Consider the following 23,536-nt stretch of genomic DNA (forward strand, 5'->3'; position numbering starts at 1 on the left):
AAATTATAACAACAACAAAACAATAAAATATAATAATTATTATGGATGTATCGAGAGGAGGACAATACGGACTGGCTCCTCTTTAAAGGTATGCACATGGTAATGTAAAAGAAGTAAAATAAATGTACACGTTAGCTGTGGAACTTTGAATATTTATGCACATTATTATTATTTATTAATATCTATGTAAAACGTTCAGTTGCTTTAATCACCATGTAGTTACACATTTGTCCACTAGAAGACCCTCCAATATGACATTACAGATTGCAATGAAGAAATAATGAACTAATAATAAGCTCTATCCACGTCCTAAAAATAAATTTCACCAAAATTCAGTTGGATAACCATGATGCTGAATAGATCTGCTTTCCAATAAGCACCTTTTGTTGTACACAGTTAAATTTTTAGCACCTTGTCTCATTTTAAAACAGTACATTCAATCCCCAGTGACTCTGGAACAACAGGCCATCTCAGTGATCTTGTGTCTGCTGCCCACGTTTTCTCTGACAGCTAAGTTTCCTAAGTGTCTGAATGTAGTTATCATTATGCACACAATATCCACAGCTGTAGAGAGGTCACTCAGAAAACTTTAAATGCAGTCTAAAGATGACAAGTACTTTTTGATTAGTCACAACCCATAAAACTCAAGTCATCAGTAAATTCCTGCATGGCCTGCACAGAGGCAGACAAGGGTTGTCTTTCAGGAACGTCCTCGTCCTAATGAAATCGCCACTGTCAGCTCTATGGCGTCGTCCACTTTAACACTGCAGTTTCACGGTCCCTGCTTTGTTTCTTTTAAAGAATGGAGGGCCACTGAATCAGCAAGGGCTGGAGGCAGAGTTATTACTTGATTTCTCATGTCAGTGGTTTTAAGGCCACCCAGGGGAGACAGCTTGATATGCAGGCTGTAAGGTGCTAAGATTTGGAGTGCGTGTAGAAAGAGGGGGCAGGATCTGAAATCAATTTTCCTGGTCAGCTTGGGCCCTGTTTTCTCTTTTCCATTAGAAAGTGTTTGTTGGACTCATGCTTTCAAACTTCATGTCCTTTGGGTCAAGTGTTTATTGTTTGAAATGTCAAGCCGAGCTTCTCACTGTGGCCGTGAAAAATAAGTGATGTCTATGGTAAGAAACACGTTTGTGGAAAATATGAGGCTGAATGAAGAGTTTGAAAGTCTAAAGTTAAGATTCTGTCAAAGTGTCTCCTCTTTCTCTGCTCATCTTTTCCCTGCATTGATTTTTATTTCTCCCCCACCAGTCAGTCGACCTCTATCGCTATCTCTCTGTTCAGTCATTCCTTTTATTCCTATACAGCGCTGCTGGAAGAACTGTGTGTTAAAAGAAACAAAGGGAACACATTCGATTGTAAAATGAGCAGCACAGTAGTGAAGTAAAATGTGCCAAATACTCATCTGCACCTTTTCTCTTTGTGCAGGTAATCGGCCAGCTTCTGTGGGATTTGATGTCACCTTTAGATTGGTTTAATTGAAGATGGAAACACTGGAGTCTGAGCTGACCTGCCCGATCTGCCTGGAGTTGTTTGAAGACCCACTTCTCTTGCCCTGTGCTCACAGCCTGTGCTTCAACTGTGCCCACCGCATTCTCGTGTCCCACTGCTCCACCAGCAAGCCCCTTGAGTCCATTTCGGCCTTTCAGTGCCCCACCTGTCGTTACGTCATCACGCTGAATCACCGCGGCCTGGAGGGCCTAAAGCGCAATGTGACGCTGCAGAACATCATTGACCGCTTTCAAAAGGCCTCCCTCAGCGGCCCCAATTCCCCCACTGAGAGCCGCCGCCTGCAGCCGCAGCGGCCCTACACCGCCACCATTAGCGGAACAATAGCTGGAACAATTGGTGGCGGCAGCGGTGGTGGTGGAGGTGGAAGCAGCGCCCGCGGCAGCCCGGCCTCTTCCAGCCACTCCCACTCGCATGCCAACCACACCAATCACGCCAATCACGCCAACCACACCAACGCCAACCACAGCCCGGCTGTTGTTGCTAAAATGGATCCACGTATAAGCTGCCAGTTCTGCGAGCAGGATCCGCCACGTGAAGCTGTGAAGACTTGTGTCACGTGCGAGGTGTCGTACTGTGACAGATGCCTGCGCGCGACACACCCCAACAAGAAGCCGTTCACAAGCCACCGCCTGGTCGAGCCGGTGCCAGATACTCACATCCGTGGTCTGACCTGCCTGGAGCATGAGAACGAGAAGGTCAACATGTACTGCCTGGTGGATGACCAGCTCATCTGTGCTCTCTGCAAGCTGGTGGGGCGCCACCGAGAGCACCAGGTGTCCTCGCTCACTGAACGCTTCGATAAGCTCAAGGTCAGTCCTCTGTGTCCTGTTCACTTTACAAAGCATGCACTACAGTTATGTCAGCAACAAATGATTTCCTACTGTTGAAATCTTTCTTTTTGTTGTAAGGTAAGTCTCCAACTGGAACAGGACTGCAGTGAAAGAAATGGATGATTTACTGTTGGGCTTTAAAGGCTTTCTCACAAAAAGGCTCTCAGTTAAAGCCTGCAACATTCATTATGATATCTTTGCTTTCAGTTAAATCTTTAATCCATCCACTCCTTCCTCGGGGATGTTCATTCTGCGCATTTCTGTTGACTGTGAACTTTCAGTTCTGCCACAGTTGCATCATACACACTCAGGCCAGCCTTTGTTCAGCAAGCAGGGGAGAGAGACACAGATCCCAAACAGAGAGGGTGAGAGAAAAAAAGAGAGAGAGACGGAGACAATGTGGATGGCGTGCTGGTGAGAAGGGCAGAGAGAGAGAGACGGAGAGCTATAGGGAGGCCGTCATTATGATAGTCGATGAGCTGGCATTCCCCGTGGTTACTGAGCTTTCAGAGGTTCTGTGTAAAGCCCAGGACTGCTGAATCAGGGTGAAAAACAACAGAGAGAGGCACAAGCTGGAGCTGAATCTACCACTAAAGACCTACAACAGCCCGCCCCATATGCTGTCATCAAAACTTTTAACATGAGTGTGTTCTACTTTTGTGTATTTATAGCTTCATATGGCCTTTTATAGAACAAAACAAAAACTGTATACAGCAATTAATCCAAGAAGTCTGCAGTGTAACTGATTATACAGTAGCTTGTTTCAGAGCAGTTAAATACTTAAATTGAATCATTTGGATTAACTTCTGTAACTCATGTTCTTCAGAATAAACTGTCTAGTAAGTGCATTATTTTTCATTGGCTAATATGGTCATACCTAATTTAGACAACTTCCAAAAAGACATCACCTCAGGTCTCTGGTGCCCTTCCTTTAGGGGCCTTAATGCTAGGTTTGGAACCAGTGACATGGAATTAAACAGTTGTACTCCAGGCCACTTGACCCATTCAAGAAGCAGACCAACCAAACCAAGAACAACCAAACAACCCAATAATTTAGTGGACGAGTGATGGTTCTTGCAGTAATATATATATTAGTGGTGGGACTCGATTAAAAAAAAAAATCTAATTAATTAGAGGCTTTTTAATTAATTAATCTCAATTAATTGCATATCAATTGACACAAGAAGCAACATTTTCAATTTAAATGGATTTTGGTATATGACTGAATCAATGAATAGACACATAAATGAGCTTAAACAACAAAATCGTGTTTATTTTCATCACTGAGTGTTAATATAAAGTGCAATATGAATAAGGTATATTATGATTGCGTTGATTTGAAATTGTCTTCCTGCGTGGCAGTTTGGGTCAATTTGGGTCAGACAATGCTATCTGTAGCACCGCCTCTAGCCCCTTCTACCCATGGACGAAATTTTGATTTCAGAGGTGGGGGGACACAACTGGTTTGAGTACCGGGGGTATGGTCAATAGGCCTCATTTACATAAAATTATACCTAATTTTTGAGTAAAAATAAGCTATAATAAGCTATAGTAAGATATAAAAATAAGATTATCATCACTCTAACATTTGTCACAATGCTCAATCTCATGACTAACATATCTTTATTCTTTCAACCTCACCTGTGAGCCTCCAGTCTCTCCTCCTCTACCTCCTCCAGCCTCTCTTGCTCTACCTCCTCCTGTATCTTCTTCTGCATTTCTATTATCTGTCACCTGACAAAAAAATATTGATGGATGACATATGAACAGTGGGACAATTTGGGATGCAACAATCATTGATTTTGATGATATAGTCTGAAGAAAAAACTCAGTTTCTCAATTATTATGTCTAATTTATTCACAAACAATATGGATGTATAAAATCACATTTGTAATCCAAGGTTTTATTTTATTTTTCCCACAAACTTTCATTGTTAGTGTTTTTAAACAGTGGCTGCCTTTCAAAACACAAATAATACATGAAAAAAAATCAAAAAGTGTATCTCTTTGGCTTTAAATATACGCTTTTTTAAAATCTCTGTGTTGTTGAGGCTCTACAGTAATAATAATAATAATAATAATAATAATAATAATAATAATATTTTATTTGTCAGCTCTTTCAATAAAACTCAGACACTTTACAAGAATAAAACAATTACATAATATGAACATACAAATTGCAATACATACATTTATCATAAAGTTAAATAATAGAATATTAAAAAAAAATATAAGTAATACTATTACTACTACTACTACTACTAACAATAATAATAATGATAATAGGAGGGGAGAGAGTCTGAGTTTCTGATGATGAGGGGAAGGAGTTTGTGGTGTAACGTGTTCCTCTGAGTAACTTACACTTTGACTTCTAAAGAAGTCTTTTATGTCTAGTTTTCTTTTTTCGACATCTTGCCACCTGGCTGCGCCTAACTACCAAACACACATACACACGCACGCACGCACACACACAGACACACATTCAATGTTAATGTGAACGAAACCTCTGATATCAAAATCCGTCTAGCTGACGTGACCCAGGCAGAACAAATGCCCAACATGTTAACAACTTACAGCAGCAGATGAACGTTGACTCATGGACAACTAGCTAAACACCGGTGTGCTCATGTGCTATAGTCCAGGCGCTGTTTACAACCAGATGGAGTGACAGCGGGGACGGCCAATCACACGTTAGCAAGAAACGGCAAAGCCAATCGATGAGCTTGTGGGCCAGTGGGCGGTCTAAAGGGAAACAGGCTTCAGCTTGAGCAGCCGTTTTCCGCTTGGTCCTAGTGCTCAACCTGTCTCCATTTAATATAGCGTAGCATTGTTTTTGGATGGTAAAAACTGCAGGGGACCAAAACTGCCGTTTTAAAAAGTGCAGGGGACATGTCCCCCCTGCCCCCCCCCCCAAATTACGTCCCTGCTTCTACCACCGAGAGTGGTCATCAGTCCACTGCAATCCATTTCGCCAGTGAGTTTGTTAATTTGTCAGTCATGAACTTACTCATTTTGGTTCTGAACCCTGTCATCTTGTCAAGTGTGGATTGGCAACACTGCCTGCTCGAACTAGGAACGTTGTCTGTGCTAGCTGCAACATGTTTGGCATTGAGGCGGCAGCAGAGGCTATAAGAGAGGCAAATTCTTTCTTGCACAATTTGCACACAACTGTGCTTTTATCCAGATTTCCATCCGGTAGTTTTTAAAACTAAATTTTCCACCCATCAAACCCAGCAACGACTTCTCATCTGTTTCCATGGTGTTTCTTATGTTGTGTCCTGTACATAAGTATTACGGGTATACCGGGAACTCGTACAATGAGAAACGTTCCGCCCTGTTTGGAGTGCCAATTTTTTTTTTTTTTTCTGTGTTGTTTTTATGTAATTAATTAACCTTAATTAACGCAATAAAGTCCCAGCCCTAATATATATATATTTTTAAGATTTATTTTTGGGCCTTTTGGTGCCTTTATTGGATAGAGGAGGGCAGTGAATAGACTCGAAAACAGGGATAAGAGTGGGGGTGAGACATGCGGCAAAGGGCCACAGGCCAGATTCGAACCCGAGCCGCCCACGTACATGGTGCGCGCCTTAAACCACTCAACCATCGGCACGCCCCAACAGTAATGAGTCTTTATGGGGGTTTTTATCAGTGTCCATAAATGTTTATATTTCTACACGTGCATTACAAGACTTGAAACAGCTGTGTAGAACCCAAGCTAAAGCAATTTGACATCCTCCTCATTTAACTGTAGACATGCATGCATAAATTGAAGAGTTTGTTTTCAAAAGCTCAGACTGGAAACACAGAACTTTCTTATGATCTATTATTTGTCCCATTTTTTCAGCTTTTTTATGGTGTTGTCTAAGTCAGACCTTTGTTATCAGCCTGAGAGAAGTCCCACATTCAAAACACAGAGAGTGGGTTGTGAGGAAAAGCAGTGCCAGAAAATTCCCATGTGGCCTAGACATGAATTTTAGCGAAAGAGATGTAGAATCTGATATGCCCCTGCTTCTAACAGAAATAACTCACTATAGGCCTTATAGTACATTGGGTGAGAGTTACAGATGCTCTTCTTAGTAATTTGCATTTGAATTTGGCCAGGAAAGGACAGCATGTCCTGCTTTGTAGCATTACTTTTCTAGTTGAAATCCTTTTGTAAAGGTCCAGTTCCTACTTTTAAGCCCAGTTAAAACCAAGATTCACACTGACACAACTTAAAACATCTGCTTGTAACAAGCTGCTCTAAAACATTCTCAAAGCTTTCCAGTTCACCACTAGGATGAGTGATGTATTCTTTAGCTCTCACAGTCAATCAGTTTTGAATGGTTGATTTCTAAAGTTACTGCATAATAAACCTGTCTGAAAAGGACACTACTGCACATTCACTGTTTTTTTCTGTGTCTTTATTAACATGATGTGCAATGATGAAGTATCACTATTGTAGCATGGCATTCATCGCACCTATAAACACATCATAGGTCAGCCTTGTTATACCTAAGATATGCACTGAAAACAATATTTCTTCTACAGACAAATTTATCCACTACAGCATTGGATTTCTCATGTAGAGCTCAACCTACCCACTTTTTTTGGCAGTTCTAGATTGGGAAGTAAAATTCACTATTGAATTGCTCCATGGACATTTTGCAAAAATCCTTACATCAACACTTTGAATGCATAAACTAAGCTAAACAACAACCTGACTACTCATCTATAAAACGTTTGATTCAGCACACAAAAAGCATTAAAAAAGGAGAAAAAGACTAAGGTAGAAGACTGTGTACATGTTTCTTTACAAGGATGAAGGCCAAACATATCACACAGTCCATCAATTTTCATTCCTAAGGGTAGCTTTTCAGGCTTTCAAGTCATAAATGTATGTTTTTCTATGCTTATTTGTATTGTATTGTTACATTTTAAATGATAATGTTGTAGTACATCATAGTTAGCATATATATAGTACTTCACAGTTTGGCAGAGTATATTGTCATCATGAGTGGTCAACAGTGTTTATTCGTAAGTGGTAGATGCATGGATACCTGAGACCTCACCAATCTGAGACGTTAGTGTGGCTCTCTAAGATTGTGGGTAGTGTAGTGTTTTTGGCTGAGACTGTGAATAAACTTGAATCCATAGTTTCACAGTCATGTAGCTCAAAGGAAGTCTAACTTGGACACTTTTGACAATATGGCTAATAATCAAATCTGCTATGGAGAAAATGAATGAGTATTTTACTTCTGGAACCAGACTGTTGAGCTCTAATAGCTGGTGATTTTCCTTCTAACCTGTAAAGCTGATGAAGGAGACTGGTGTGTTTATCAGACAGAAGTGCCCTTATGAACAGTTTATTTTAAAACAACTTGTTTTTTTTTTAATCCACAAAATCACAGCATAATTGCATTTAATGTAATACATTTAACTTGTTGATATTTTTAGCTCATCAAAGCAAAATTTTCATTTCCTGTTTATCTTCTAGTATTTGACTTACTAAACCACAGGTGACACTGTCCACTAGCCTGATTCGAACTACAAAGGCTCGGTTCACACAGCTGTCATGGTCCCCAGCGATGTTCCAAAATGGTCTCAATGTATCACGAATCTTTGGTCTGAACTGGGCTTAGACATTAGCCAGTGGATTTTATGGATTAAGCAAACTTGAGTGATGTTTTCTGTGCTTAAAGAGAAGTGCCATGGTTGGATTATAGTACATAAAGGGCATTGTGTAACAAAAGGGAAAATATGCCTGTAAAAGCACTGCTCTGCAGATGTTTGGGCGTCCTTTTAAACCCATGCTTTTTGTGGCTAAATGGATGTGTTTTTAGAAAGAAAATATAATGGTCTCACATTTGGGCATGTTGGATTTTTTTCTCCATTAATCTTACAGGAGTGTGGGTGTTAGAATATGTAAGCAGAGGTTTAACACACACTATGACATTCTTTTTACAACAAAAATCTATCTCATTGGTTTCTAGAGGTGAACATAACAGCACAGCTGTTGTCAGCAGCACTGAAGATTAGATATATTTCAGTGGATAAACAATCCAACATTCTGTATTATTGATGAAAGCCACAAAACTTCAGCTCCCATTTTGTTTTCAAAATGAGAGCATGTCGGCTTAATTCAACCATCCTGAGCCCTCTAATCAAACAACCCAGAGTATCACAGTTTATTTTCACAAGCATTCACCCATTTTGTAACACCCACCCCCCTTTTCTGCCACCACACTCCCTACAGAGTGTGTGAGAGTTCACTCTTAAGTAGCAAGCTCGCTCTGCTCTCTGGCTCATAGCTGGCTGTGGTTCTTTTCAGCGTTCCCCAGCCAAAGCTTTGAACTCTCTTGACTTTGAAATCCCCAATCTAGCCCAAATCTAGGAGGAGCCAAAGCTCCAGTCCAAGCTATGGCTCAGCTCACCAGTGGCAGTGGCTGCTAACTTATAATCTTCTTCTCTCTCATGGCAAGGGAGAGCAGAAGTCCTTTTAGCGCATAGCTAATCATTGAAGATGTAGGTCAAAAAGGGGTGTCTCCCCCCTGCATTCACATTTTCCCCTTTTTCTTTTGCAGGACTATTAGCTGAAACGCTCTCAGTAGAGTTTTCAGTTATATGTAACTAACATTGTCATCATCTGCAACACCCTTTCCAGCTCCTCTAATTAGCCGCAAGTCAACAGTACTTGATAATTGCTCCCAGTTGCCTCAGTTTGACCCCTGCCTCCCTCCATTTGATCTTTGTCCTCTGGATTACCCTTCACATTATGTCCTCTGTCTGCTGTGTTTGCTAGGAGCTACCCTGTCACTAAATGATTCCTCACACATTAAGGGGAAAGGTAAGCTTCCCTTGGGCAAGGAAGGTGGATTTTTCAGGAAAAAAAAAAACGCCAACAAGTGCCAATGCTGTACTAAAAAAAACAAAGAGAGACAGAAACTGTGGCACAGCAGAAACTGCAGGGAAGTGAGTTTATTCCCCAGGCGACTGTTAAGAAGAGCTCTGTGCTCAGAAGCAAAGACATTTGTGCCGCATAATTGGCAGACCTTGGTTATACTGTTTTACTTTGATAGTCTTAAAAGACTGGAGATTAAAGGTAGAACTCCCCTGATTTTATTTGTTTTCACACAATAAGACACTCTTAAACCATTTCCAGCAACACTACATTCTAACATAGCTATGGTTGTTTCATCACCTGCTGCGCTGAGACTGTCTACTGGAAGCTAATTAGAGAGTAATTCAGATATCTTTTGGCAGTCTTACAGTCCTTTTTTCAGAGGTCAAAGTTGGCTTTGTGCACACTTAGCACAAAAAGTCTTGATGCATGTGTCAGGTTACTCACTGAGAGAAAACTTTTCAGGCCAGTTATGAAACAGACTAAAATTAGAATGCCTTCGAAAAGTTTTCACCTCTTTGATGTTTTACCTTTTTATCGATTTTATAAATCAGTAAAAGGTCAATATAATTTGGCCTTTCTGACAAAAGAAATACAGAAAAATCTCTTTTATGTCAAAGTGAAACCAGAACACTACAAGTAATGTCAAATAAACATGTTAGTTAAAATAAGTGATGCATAAATATTCGCCCCCTTCTAGTCAGTATTTATTAGATGCACCTTTGGCTGTAATTACAGCGTTGAGTCTATGTGGATTGGGCTCAATCACTGAAATTTTACTCCATTCTTCTTTGCAAAGCTGCTCAAGCTCTGTTAGGTTGGACATGAACCAGGAGTGGAAAATAAATTTTCTCTCAAGCCATAGTTCTCTTGCAGACTGAAAAAGAATGTCCTTCAGGATTCTCCTTCGTTTAGCTAGATTCATTTTACCCTCTAACCTTTACAAGCCTTCGAGGGCCAGCTGCACTCTCACTAGTCTCCTTCTTGTGAATAGTCACTTAGTGTATGAGGATGGTCTGGTCTAGGCAGATTTACACATGTGCCATATTCCTTTTGTCCTTAATGATGGATTTAACAGACCTCTTGGGGATGTAATAATAATAATAATAATAATAATAATAATAACTTTATTTGTATAGCACTTTTAAAACATATGTATACAAAGTGCTTTGACATGTGCAGAAGCAAACAGAAGAACTAAGCAACAAAACCCAAACAAAGGACAAACAAGACAGAAATAATGACACCCGACAACATCAGCAGAATCCAAAACATTTGAAGAATCTAACTAAAACTATGATAGAGATTATAATTCAACAATGTTCAGTGCCATGGAATTTTTTTGATCCATCCCCTCACCTATACGTTTCAATAACCTTTACTCTGAGTTGCTTTGAGTGTTCTTTTGTCTTTATGGTGTAACGGTTGCCAGTTACTTTACCTTCCAGACATTACAATCACTTGTTTATCTAAAAATCTGATCTAGAATTTTGACAGGGGGAAGAGTTTATCTAACATCAGTTCAGATTGGGACCAAATACACTCAGCGTTTAACTTAACTCTGTGTTACTTTAACACTGTGATATTTACTGTGAATGAAGATTGTAACCTTGCAAAGCAGATGGATTTGCCCGTTTCTTTGTTCCTCACTGGCAAATCCATCTTGCAAAGCTCCCGTCTGAGCCATTTCGGCCCAGTTAGAAAGTGACAGGACCAGTCAGCAATGAGGGGCAGTGCTTTCGAGCGCGGCGGAGTTGAGACGTAAGCAAGCAGCAACAAGAGGCCCGTGCTGTTATGGCAGAAGAGCTTAGCATGGATGCTGCTAAAGCGCCAGTTTTATTAGAACTTGACGACATTTCTTGGTTAAAAGAAGAGCAAAGAACAGCAGCAAGTTGTTTTCTTTTGAAAAATGACAAAACTCGTGTACTGACATGTTTATAGTTGCCATGGTTCGTGTTATGCAATTCTATATGGAGTTTATTCCTCGGTAGTGGCGATGACGTCAAGATGTGACAGAATGTTCATCCAATCACCCTCCAAGTTTTTCTCAAAGGCTCTGCCCTTTCCCAAACTCTGTATATCGAAGGTTTTCCAGATGGATGTGTGAAACAAGTCCATCTGGCATGTCAGGTTATGAAGATGGTAGACAGCATCTGAAAGTGCAAGGGCAAGATCAATCGTGCCTGTCTGATATAACGTGTTGCATACACACGTGTCTCTGCTCATGAGACTTTTATAATGCAATGCTGCTTGATCTATATGAAATTGCGTACCTGCAGGAGTTTAAGTATAGACACATTTAATGTTGGGTGTTCTGTGTACTCAGCCAGGTTACCTGTATGACCCTGCTTCTTCAAAGAGCATCCACTGATGTAGAGGCTCACTAAAACTGATTATTCTTATAGATAGACAGTAAGGAGCAGGGAGGACATAGAATCAGTACATAGAAAATGTTAATAAATGGATCACATTGCATGCATAAGCAGTCTTCCTTTGCTTTACTGCCAGTTAATTTACTGACTCAGATGCTCTTAAGGATTTTGAGCCTGTGCACTCTAGCAGTGGGTGCTAATGAGCCCACATGGTGGCAAAGCCTATAAGAGAGCTGCTGACACCCAGAGCAGCACTTGAAGTAAGAGTCAGATAAACTTAAAGACTCTCAGTTGAGGCTCGTGTGCAGTTACCCTACGGAGAGGGATTTGTTGTTGCATTTGTGTGTGTCGCTGTCTCTGAGGTCTTGACAGGTCTCACCATTACTTGTGCCAGATGATCGTCTTTTATGTATATGTGAAGAAAAAAGAAATATGCAAATCATTTCCAAGTGATTATTGGATTATTTCCTGTTGTGGAAGAGGCCAGTCATGGCTTACTGACACCGACACCCCTTCACTCTCCTCTCTGCCTGTTTTGCTCTCTAACTCTCCTCTCTTTTCATTTCCTTCAGTCCCCCACAGCCCTTCCTTCTCTTCCCCTTATCCCCCCTGCTTTCTCTCTTCATGCCCCCTCACCCCTCTCTATCATCTACTTCTCCTCCATCTAAGCTCCTTAAGGCACAGTCGAACTCTTTCCTATGCTGTGCTTGTGCTGCTGACTCCACTCTTGCTGTATTTACACTTGTTTGCTTTTGCTTAATCCAGAAGTAAGCGTGTGCATGCATACGCTCACTTGCAGACCCACACATTCATGTGCATTAAATCGCTTAAAAGGGGTGTGAATCTCTCCTTCTCAAAACAATTCAATTCAAATCTTGATTCACTGGCTACAGTTTGATTGCCCAGCTAGCTTCTTAGCTAGGTACAAGACTCCTCATGACTCTTCTCTCCCTTCTTCCAGCTAACTCCAGATGCTAGGAGCTCTGCAGGATGGAGCAATTTGTGATACTGATGTATGTAGAAATTTCTGATAATTCAGCGCACAGGTTCATCTACAGCTTTAAAGTACTAACTTTCCTCTGTTCTCATTTATTCTTAATGGATTTCCCCCACTTCCTGACTCCCAACAGACATGCTCTATATAACACACCTAGCTACCTAGCGAGCATGTAACTCTTGTGTAAAGGTAAAAGGTAAACTCAAGTCATGCGAGATTGAGGACAAGAGGGTTTCTCAGTTATGGCAAAAATCCTAATCATGAATACTTTGATTGAAATTGAAACATGATAATAAACTCCCATTTACAACCCCTCGGCATTGTCATATATGACAAGAAGAGACACATGTTCAAAGTTAAATAACTGTTTTGTTTAGTTTTTAGATTCATTATTGGGCCTTTATCGACAGAGGAGGATAGTGGACAGAATCGGAAACAGGGATGAGAGAGCTGGGGAGAGACATGTTGGAAAGTACCACAGGCTGGATTCGAACCTGGGCCGACCAAAGTTAAATAACTTTTGAAGCATAAAGTGAAACCACTTACTTTTTTCCTCTGAAAGCCCTCTGTTTCACCATTCTAATGCCGCTTTCCATGCCTGTTGTATCTCTCACAGAAGCTTTTCTAGCAGGCCTGGAAGTTGGGTGATTTTCCAGGGTCTTTAAAGATTACACCCACACCAGTAGCTCCCTTATTGAACATCTTTTTATTCATTATTTAATCCATTTTTAATCATCTCTGCTGCTAGCATAGAATTAGCCACCATCTCAAGTTCCCAAAACAGATGTCCCATGACCTGTGGCAACCAATGGCAGGCCGTTAAGTTGTCATGTCATTCTTTGCCAGCGTGTCAGCAGCACATGTGTATACACTTTAAAAGTGCGGAAGAGAGTCTGAATGACCCATAATGGAAAGAAAGAGACACAGAGAGGCTGTGATGTGTCCTTCTGTGTTGCTGCAGACAGGAAATGCCTTGAATGATGACTCAAAAGAAGCCACTTCCAAAATGCACAAGGACTTTCATTGTCCTGAAAGAAGGATGTTAAGAGTTTGGCTGTGCACCAGAGGGTTGATGTCTTACAATCTTTTTAAGACAAAAAGTTCAGATGAGACAAACTGGGAAAAAATGTGTATTGTATAGGTCTCAGAGGTTTAAACACAATTACTCACTAATTTTACATCTTCATCACATTCATTTATTCAACTTAAACACTCCTAAAACTTTGAAATATAAGCAATAAATGATTGAATTATTCTACTGATTTATGTTACATTATTCACTGATCCAATGATCCACAGATCGATGCACTTGGTTCTTTTTTTTTTTTAAGGTTTATTTTGGGCATTTTTGTGCCTTTATTTGATAGAGGAAGATAGTGGACAGAGTCGGAAACAGGGACGAGAGCGGAGGAGAGATATGTGGTAAAGGGCCTCAGGCCGGATTTGAACCCGGGCCGTCCGTGTACATGGGGCATGGGGCGTGCACTTGGATCTTTGCCCACCAGATCTGATTGTATGCCAAACGGCAGGTGAAATTATTTAAAAGAGGAATTTTTAAAGGCTGCCTCTGAATTGTTCATGCTCTCCTAACTTGTTCACTCACACCCACAAGTTCCTCTCTCTTTCTTTCCACACATACTCTCCCACTCTCTCTCCTGCTGCCCTCCATCTCTGTCACCATTTTCTCACTTTTTCATGCAGGAACACAAACATCAACCTTCCCACCCATTCTCTGTCACTCTCTTTCTCTCCCCCCCGGTTTGGCCCCTGGCCAGTCTGTCTTGTTTTAGGCTCTCCTGCGCCCGCCACTGTCACCCACAAACCCAAATTCACTGCAGAAGCAGCAGCAGCATGTTGTCAGTGAGAGGGGTACTCACAGTCCTCCTCTGTGTTTGTGTGTAGGAGGGTTTTATGATTGCCTTCAAGCATATGTGCCTGGGTGCTGTATTTACAGGTGTGCTTGCGTGTGGGTGCTCATGTGTGTCGGAGCAGATGCTATTCGTCCTGACATGTGTGGAGTGATTGGTGTAAAGCCAGGGGAAATCATGGCTGAATGTGAAGAACAGTGAGAGATGGAGCACACTTAGTCATGCTGATGGTGCCAGCAAGGATGTAGAAAGCTTTTAGTGTCTGTGTGCACCTATGTGCGTCCAAAGTGCTTACCAGGAAGTCTTCATGAGTGTGTGTTTGTGCAGCAGCAAGAGCCCATATCTCGCTTGTAAGCTGTCAATGTATCATGCATGTGTTTTGAAAATATGTCATCATAAAATCAAATCACTTTCAGCCTCTGCATCATGCATATGCACATTTTATGCAAAAACAAAGTAGAAAGCTCTTAAGAGCTCTGGTGTCAGCAGTGATACAATGAAATGTGGTGAGAGGGGCGGAGGAGAATTTTATGTTTTAGACAGATTTTCCCATCATCCATTCATGCCTTTTCTCACTCTTTCTTCCATAAAATGACAACATGGTTTACTTGTGTTGCAACGTTCCTGATATTTTCAGCTCAGTTTCCGTACTTTGATGCTGATATTCACTGCTATAGGATGGTTCATATAAGGCAGTGGTTCTCAAACTGGGGTCCAGGGACCCTTGGGCGAGCCATAGCATGGGGGTCCGCAAAATAATTTAAAATAGATTATTAAAGTAATGCCTTGTCATTCAAACCACAGTGCCATTTAAAAACAAAATACAATAAAATACAATTTATATGTATATATATATATATATATATATATATATATATATATATATATTAAAAAAACACAGATCAGAAAAACCCAAAATAAAGACAGATAAGTCATAAGTCAAGTCCAATGTAAAGATTGGCAAGTCCCAAAAACATTTATAAGAAAATCCCTAGTAAAGACAGACAGTTCCCAGGCCAAGTCCCAAATAAGGACAGGGAAGTCCCAAGTCTAGTTGAATGTAAAGGCAGACAAGTCCTAAGGCAAGTCCAGAGTAAAGACATCCAGTTCCCAAGTCAAGTCCCAAATAAGTACAGAGAAGTTCCAAGTAGAGACAGGATAATATCAATTCAAGTCCAATATAAAGATTGACAAGTTCAACATAAAGACTGACATGTCCAAAGTCAAGTCCCAAAAGTAAGACAATCAAGTCCCAAGTCAAATCTCATTGTGGCCCTAGCACTTAACCCCACCCCTACATTTCAGCAAGAATGTGAAAATACAAAACTTGCACTAAAATTCAGACCAGGAGTTTGTTGTGTGTATATCAGATAAAGCTATAGGAAGCTAATGATTTAGCAAAGCTTTAAGGAGGCTTTGAAGCTTCAGACACTAAAGGAAAATCATTTTGATTTAGCAGCTGGTGACAACAGTTCTGGATATCTATGATGCCTACCAAATAAATACACAGTAGGTATTCTTACTGTCCATGCATGTGTGAATCTGGTGTATGTTTTCTCTCCTGACATAACATCATATTCCACATTTCTAACAGTAGTTGCATTGGTTTATTTACAGCATGATAAGTCAGAATGCTTAGCAGATAAATATAAACTCATCACTATTTATGTATTTTAGTCCGAGAGCTCTCAGCTACACACCACAGCATAAGAGGATTTACACATTAATCAACAGAGGAAACTTATCCCGCAGTGCTGATGTTATTTTCCACTGGCTGCTGAGCATTTTCCAGCCTTTCATATACTACCACATTATTTGCCTGTAATATCTGATGAGTAAGCGCTTCCTGGTATTAATCTGCAACAATGCGTAGCACAGATCATATTTATGTGAAGGGAGGAGGGGAAGAAATGATGACATAGGCACTCTTAAAAGATTATGAGTATTAATAGAGAAAATGCATTTTGGTAAAAAAAAAAAATCCACTCCCTAAAATCATGAAACAGATTAGTTATTGAGGTTTTTGGGGGTAGGGGGGCTCAACATCATTGGACAAGAAAACAAAACATGGAGGAATATTTATACAGAGTCTAAAATGTTATTCAGCATCCACAGCACGCATACAAGATGTACTGAGTCTGTTTTCTCTTTGGTTTTATGTTTTGGTGACTGTACACAGTGAACACTTCCTCCTTGCGTGCTCTGTGTGCGTGATGAGTCGTACGTCCTGTTGTGAGACTGCCAGGCAGGAACAGTGTGTCGCCCCTGGGAACATACTTAGTTCGAACTAATGACACCAGAGTGAGATGAATAGCACGTCTTCCCGGGCCTCGGGACACCAGGGACCTCTGAATCATTCTCAAACTTAAAATAGCCTGATGGTTAGTATTCTCAGAGCTGCACTGAGGGAGCAGCCATGATAGTTCAATAATAGTTTTCTGAATTGAATCATTGCTGTTATCTAAATGTTAAAGAGTGAATTTAAAGTAGTTTTACTGGATATTCCTTCATAATCGTAAGAAACTACATCAGAACTTTTGGTCATCAGCTCTATCTGCAGAAAAAATGCTGTTACCCATCCTGCCTTTGCATGTCAGACTTGAAAGGTTAGCCACCAGATGATAAAGTAATGGAATATTTAACATCAAGGACCCAGATCATACTTTAAGGCTGTGGTGGTTTGTTAATAATAGAGATGAGGGTTCTGCCCTCTCTAAATATGGAGAGAAGAAAGTCAACACAGTCAGGGACATGTCAGTGATCAGCAGTTAAACTGAATTTAATGCATGTTTAGTTTTTCTACAGTGGCTCATTAAAAAAGAAATCTAATTATAAAGAACATAACTGCCATAACATTATTGTTTATCTTATAATTAGTGGCGTTTCTGTCTTCTCTGTCTGTCTGCATTTGGAGCTACATCATCATCCTTGATAGAAGACATCTTGGGTGTACTGTTTTCGAAACTGGTGCCATAAAAAAATCATAAATATGCACAGATTTTTTTAAAAATCCCCAATTGTCTTTTGTTTCAGTATGCCCCCCTGCCGGTCCCTGTCTCCCATTACGTCACATCACCTGTATAACATGTTCACTCCACCATAATGCTGAAGGCGAGACAGCCTTCACTCTCGAACATACACTAAAAGACAAAAACTTATGTACACCAGGCTCATGGGTGTTTTTTTTTTAATATATATATAACTGAGAGAGAATGTGACAGAGCTGGAAACAACTGGACTTTGTTGAAACACGCCCACAAGGAAATGTATTTAGCATGCGTGGATGTAATGATATGCCTGCTCCACGATCCCTGATTAAAGTAAGCACTCTTTAAATCACTTCTCCACGCTCATACTAAACAAGCTAACACAGGCGATGTGTCACATGTTGGTGTTAGAAATCACAGTTTATTTGCTGCTATTTGTCGGTTGTAGTTGGTGGTACTGCGTAACCATATTTGAATATGTTCTTTGTCCATGCAGCGAAACCGTGTGAAGCTCCACAATAAAGTGCATATACTAAAATTTTGTCAACAGTAAAAAGCAGCTTAAATGCTCCCTCATATATTTAGGCTGATCACCACTAATATGCACTGGCGCGCTGAGATGCTGAGTTATTATGCGGTTATTTAGGAAAAAAACACCCATTCTATGAAAATTGGTCATGGCATGAATTCATGGCATGAATTCATGGCATGAATAGAGTAAAGATTAATCTACTGTCCATGTGACCTGATGGAAGTGCACTGCTGGTTTTATGATGCATGAACTTCCCAGAGATCAGAAAACCTCTGTATGACTTTAAAATAAAGTAAATAAATTATGAATGAAATGTGACTATGGTCGGTAAATATTATTTTGACTTTGCTATTACCATGCTATAACCGGGAGTTAAATCAGGCTGTGGCTCCAAGCTGCTTTTTTATCCATGTGTAGCACCACTATGCATGACAAGGATGTGAGTGTTGTGGTTGTTTTCTTAGAGTTTTGCTTCATTCAGGGTGAAAAGTTTGGCAAGGTTGTGCTTAAGTGAACACATTAATACTGTCATTCCTCTAGTTGAACGCACTGTCTGATATTCTCAATATTGAACATGGATTGTCAGAATCTGTGCACAATGGGATTGGACGGAGTGGACGGCAGGAACAGCGGGAGTGGACAGTAATGGTCAGAAATCCAGTGGGATTGGGATTAAGAAAAGCATCCTGTGCAGGGCTCTAGTTAAAATTGATTGTGAACAGCTTGCCTGTTTCAGATACTTCAAATGTAAGTGAATAATTTCCTATTCAGCAGAGGACTGAAGAACTTAGTGATACTGGGTGTTAAGCGAAGCAAACAACCAAAAGTGAGTGATATGTATGATATACATACTGTAGCTTGGTAAGAAACCAGACTTGACTGTCTGCACTTGTATTGACACCATGTCTTTCCTCTGTGAAGGCCAGTCAATCAGTATCCTGGTAGTCCTTGTTACTGAAATAACTGTGCCCTTTGGTCACCAAGCCGGAATGTGAATGGATTTTCATGCATGTCTGATGTTTTGGTTGTTGAAGGAGAATTTTAGGCTCCCACATTGTTCTCTCTTTGTTAGACACAGCTGCCTTGGATGGTCTTCACTGCATTCCTTTCCCATGCACATCTTTTCCCTTTAACATGCATGTTTTATTTTTATGCACACACAAAGCAACATGATCTAACTCAGACATTTGAACCAAAAGGTCAGGTAGAAAGCTAATATGTGCATATAAGACACAGAGGAAGGCCGGCAACAATGCAACATACTGTTACCGGTGAATTCTTAGTTTGCTGGCCTTTTTCTATGCTCTGATAGGTTGGGACATTGTAATTAAAGTTTAAAATAGATGTTTATTGTAGGATGTGACGTTTGCATTGCTCCTTCCATTAAGGATTTGTTTTTGACACAACGAAAAAGTTTGAAAGTTTAATTCATGAATATCTTTTCAGTCATAGAGACTCGCCTAGTATGATTATTGTTTTCCAAAAATGTTCATATCAGAGCAGAAGCAGAAATATAAAAACATTCACAGTCTATAAAATGCTGCCATTGTTTTTAGCACAAAACAAAATGGCTCTGTTTGCATTTTTCATATATACAGCTGAAGAAAGTCCCTACTTCACTGTGTTCAGCTGAATGTATTCCCTCACAACATGAACTCTGGACCAAAAGTGAACCTGTGAAAGCTGTGAAGGCCAGTGGGCATCTCTGCAGTGCACCTGACTTGGGAGTGTAAGTCCAATATGTTATTTAGGTGGACAAGATTTCCGACAGGATTTTGCCTTAGGAGCTGTCAGGAGACAAGCAGCAGGGCAATCTGACCTTGAACTGACTTTGCAAACTTCAGTTACCTGGAAGCTTGTTCATTTCATGCCACCCAGAGATTGAGAACACAGGTTAACTGCACTGTGCACCAGTGTCCCACCTCTCTTAAAGCCGATGAGAAAGGGTGTGTTCTGATGCATGCTTAATAGCAGGCTGGGCTTCCTTTATGGCTTCTAAAAAAGGACACATCAGCCGTCCTCTTTGGCCCGTGTGGTGGCGACAGTAGCAGCCAGCACCCTGTCAGCTACAGCTCTGTGAGGAAACACAGCCACGTGGGGTCATGTATACAGCACAAACATAGAGGCTCTCAAGGTATACTCCTGTGTAATCTATGGCAAAGAGATGACTGATATTTTACCATGCATGAAAGAGCAACACACCCAAACTGGAGATATAAATACCATGTCCTTTTTCTGCAACTGAAATGAACAAATTATCTCTTATGGTGGAGTCATACATTGTATACACTTGGAGAGATATGCACAAGCTTGATCTGTATTAGAAAGCATGGGGTGTTTTCTAGGCAGTTCTGTGCACCTTCTAAATAGATTTCCCTGTGGAATAACACACCCAACAAAGCTTGTAAAAGCCATCAGGCTAATGCAATTCCCTTTTTTATTACCTAGTCCTTCACTGTCCCATAACCCAACCACAGCAGAAAAAAATCTGTTGCTTCTTGTATTATTTCTTTAGTTCTTCAGGGGGATTTCTTTTTTTTATATATGCAGTACCAGAATTTGGACAAAAGTAAGACTAATGTCCAAAATTTGAATTAATTAAGGGCACATATAAAGCAAACCTCAGTTTAATTCTCTGAAAATTTCATTGAATTTGTTGCAGTCGAATACTTAATAAATCTGAAAATATACAGAATATTCTGTTCACTTACTTCACTGATACTGATGACCATTTGCACAGGTACAGGGCAGTCCAGGCACACAGGTCTGTGCAGGAAAGTAGCCAGTGGCTGGACTTACCATGCTAGCTTGGATAACATTGATTCTGGATTCACTTTGGCCCTCGTGCTTTCTGTTTTACAAGCCTGGATGAAGTCTCTGCGCCTCCTTAACATCAGCTATCTTTGTGTATCTGATGCCTTGTGCCTTCAGTGGCAGTCTGGTCTGGAACAATGTTTTTTGTTTTTTTTTTTAATTGACCAAGCATCATTAACTGGGATTTTAGCCCTTTGCCATCCAGTGGCTGGTAGAGCCTTGTATTGTGTTTTATGGTGGAGAGGTTGAGCGTAATAGCGAGTGGAGCCCCCATTGGCTAAAATGTGTAATGCAGACATGAATGTCACATTAAATACTTAATCAAAAAAAAAAAAAAAAAATTGGAAAATTCATTTGACCCTAAAAGATTCTCCTATCCATGGGTCCTGGCCTAAACTTTGGGATTGAGCGCACCAGGCCATCTAAACCACACCCATAGGTACCGCCTCGGATGAGGCTTATTGGTCCACTCATTCTCAGACCTGAAAGGAATGTTTCAGCTTGAAGCTTGCAAGATGGATCTGCCTGATTGCAGACATGGAATAATTAATGGACTTGGTAAATGCACTTTAGTTTGTACAGCTCTTTTCTAGTCGTCTGACCAAGTATGTTTTACAGCACAGGTCACACTTCCGCATTTACACCCATTTACTCTACATTAACACACTGATGGGGAAGGTTACTTTATAGAGAGGTCATGAATATTAAATAATCCCATCTATGTACATCAATACACATTCACACACCGCTGACTCAGTAGTTGGATAAAATTTGTGTTCATTGTCTTGCGTAAGGAAACACTGGTATTTGAGTGTATGAGCTGGGGATTGGACCAATGACCTTCCTTGACCACCTCTACCCATGGACCCACAGTCCACAATCTGACCCCAATCTGGCCCATCCATCAGCTTTGCAAGGTTACAATAAATAAAAATAAATAAATAAATTATAACCATAAAGCACATTATGGACAAATAAAAATGGAGACTCTGTAAAATAAAAAAATGTCCTGTAATTTTTCACATCTTTTATTGCAAATACATGGCAAAATTTTAGGGCCATGTAAAAAAAAAAAAATTAAAAGATTTGGGGAATAAGTTACTATTCATTGTCAGTAAAGCTGCAAATTTGAGACAATCGAGTAATTAATCTATGACATTGAAGTCAAAATGACTTTATTCTTGTTAATGCAGGACTTTATTGTATCCTGACTCTTTTATTTAGTTTTAATCCTTTGACGTATAAAGGAGATTTTTTTTCACAACAGAAGATTATGTTTATTTAGCATTGTACTCAAGATTTTTGCCATTCTTATTGCACAGAATATTTTCCACTGCTTATATTGCACAGTATACTATTGTTTTATTTTTGATTAAAGTAATTCTTGCACATTTTTTTTTGTCCTGTAAGGGACTTAAGATTAAAAACTTAAAATCATCCAACATCACTGACCTGCAGGCATAGCCCAAGTTTCTATTTAGCTTGGGTTACACAGAGGAAGTTCAGCTCCCGTGGGAGCTGTTCAGTGAGGAATGTCTGCTCTTGGTTTTGACGCCAAAAAGCCCACCGCTGAGAAACACAGGAACGCTGGGAATGCTCCTTTCCCATTTGCTGTGATCTCTGTTACCATCATAGACACTGTCAAGGGTGGTTCCCCACACTCTGGGGTGAAGCCAAATCATGAATCATGCATAGCAATAAAGCTGAGCCTTAGCTTGTGTTGTGTGATGTATCATTTCCATAAGTACACTGGAGCTAGGATTCTTGACATGTGAATCCATATAACATGTCACAGAGTCAGATCTGAATGTCTTGGGATGTCATATTTATCTGAGCAAAGATAATCGTAATATTTCTTCCTGTCAATTTTCTGCAGTGTCCATCTCTTCTCATGGTTGTCCATTTATGCAGCTGGCATGGTAACAAGTGTCATATATAGATGTTATGTATCTGCCATCAGCACTTAAGTGTTACATGACCCACATCTATAAATACATGATAGAGACATGATTTACTGCCCTGCTTCCTGGGCATGGTCAACCAATTAGATAAGCTAAAGCACATCAGAGATGGAGTAAATCACTCGGCTCACCTCGGAGGAAGAGAGTCATCTGTTAGGGTGGACAGAGCCACTTTGAGACTAATAGAGACACTCGGTCTTGTCGCTGACCACTGGCACAGTGTGTAGAAGGAGGAGGAGAGTGTACATGTGTCTGATTTGTTGTGTGCATGTTGTCTGCTGCAGCTTGGCGAGATGAAAGTCTTTTTCTGTTCTACATTTGAAACCTTGCGGCATCCAGCAGGGGGTCATGCTGTGGTGGGCAAGATACAGTGCTTCGGAGTAGAAACCTCACTGTTCCTCTCACATGGGTGTCTGTAAGGAGTTGTCTACTGTCTTGCTCATTGCCTGTGAAGAAGGAGCACGAATAAATAACTCTTTTTTTTTTCTTTTAAACTTCAGTTCTGCAGATTTATTCCCTGCTTGGTCTTTAGGCACTTCAAGTAAATATTAAACATTTATTCCCCCCAAAATAATGCTAGCAAAAGGAACACATTTAAGAAGAAGCATTGCTATAAAATTATAGCTATAACAGCCTCCACTCTTCTTGGAAGCATTTACACAAGAGTTTGGAGTGCTTCTGTGGGAATTTGTGCCCATTCATTCTGATGATTCATGATTTAGGATGAGAGGGCCTGGCTCACAATCTCTGTTCCAGATCATACCGAAGGTGCATGAT

The 23,536-nt window shown here is 40.4% G+C and overlaps 1 protein-coding gene across 2 annotated transcripts in view; it reads left to right on the plus strand.

Moving 5' to 3' along the window:
• The window catches only part of mid2 (midline 2), a 165,225-nt gene that overhangs the window by 33,632 nt on the left and 108,057 nt on the right, over nucleotides 1-23,536 (plus strand). For both annotated transcript variants that reach the window (XM_041797602.1, XM_041797603.1), the window contains exon 2: nucleotides 1,432-2,324. In XM_041797602.1, coding sequence (XP_041653536.1) covers nucleotides 1,488-2,324 — 837 coding nt within the window. In that variant the 5' untranslated portion in view covers nucleotides 1,432-1,487. The remainder of the gene's footprint in view (nucleotides 1-1,431; nucleotides 2,325-23,536) is intronic.

Source organism: Cheilinus undulatus, linkage group 10, assembly GCF_018320785.1.
Source record: "Cheilinus undulatus linkage group 10, ASM1832078v1, whole genome shotgun sequence".
NCBI classification, from domain to species: domain Eukaryota; kingdom Metazoa; phylum Chordata; class Actinopteri; order Labriformes; family Labridae; genus Cheilinus; species Cheilinus undulatus.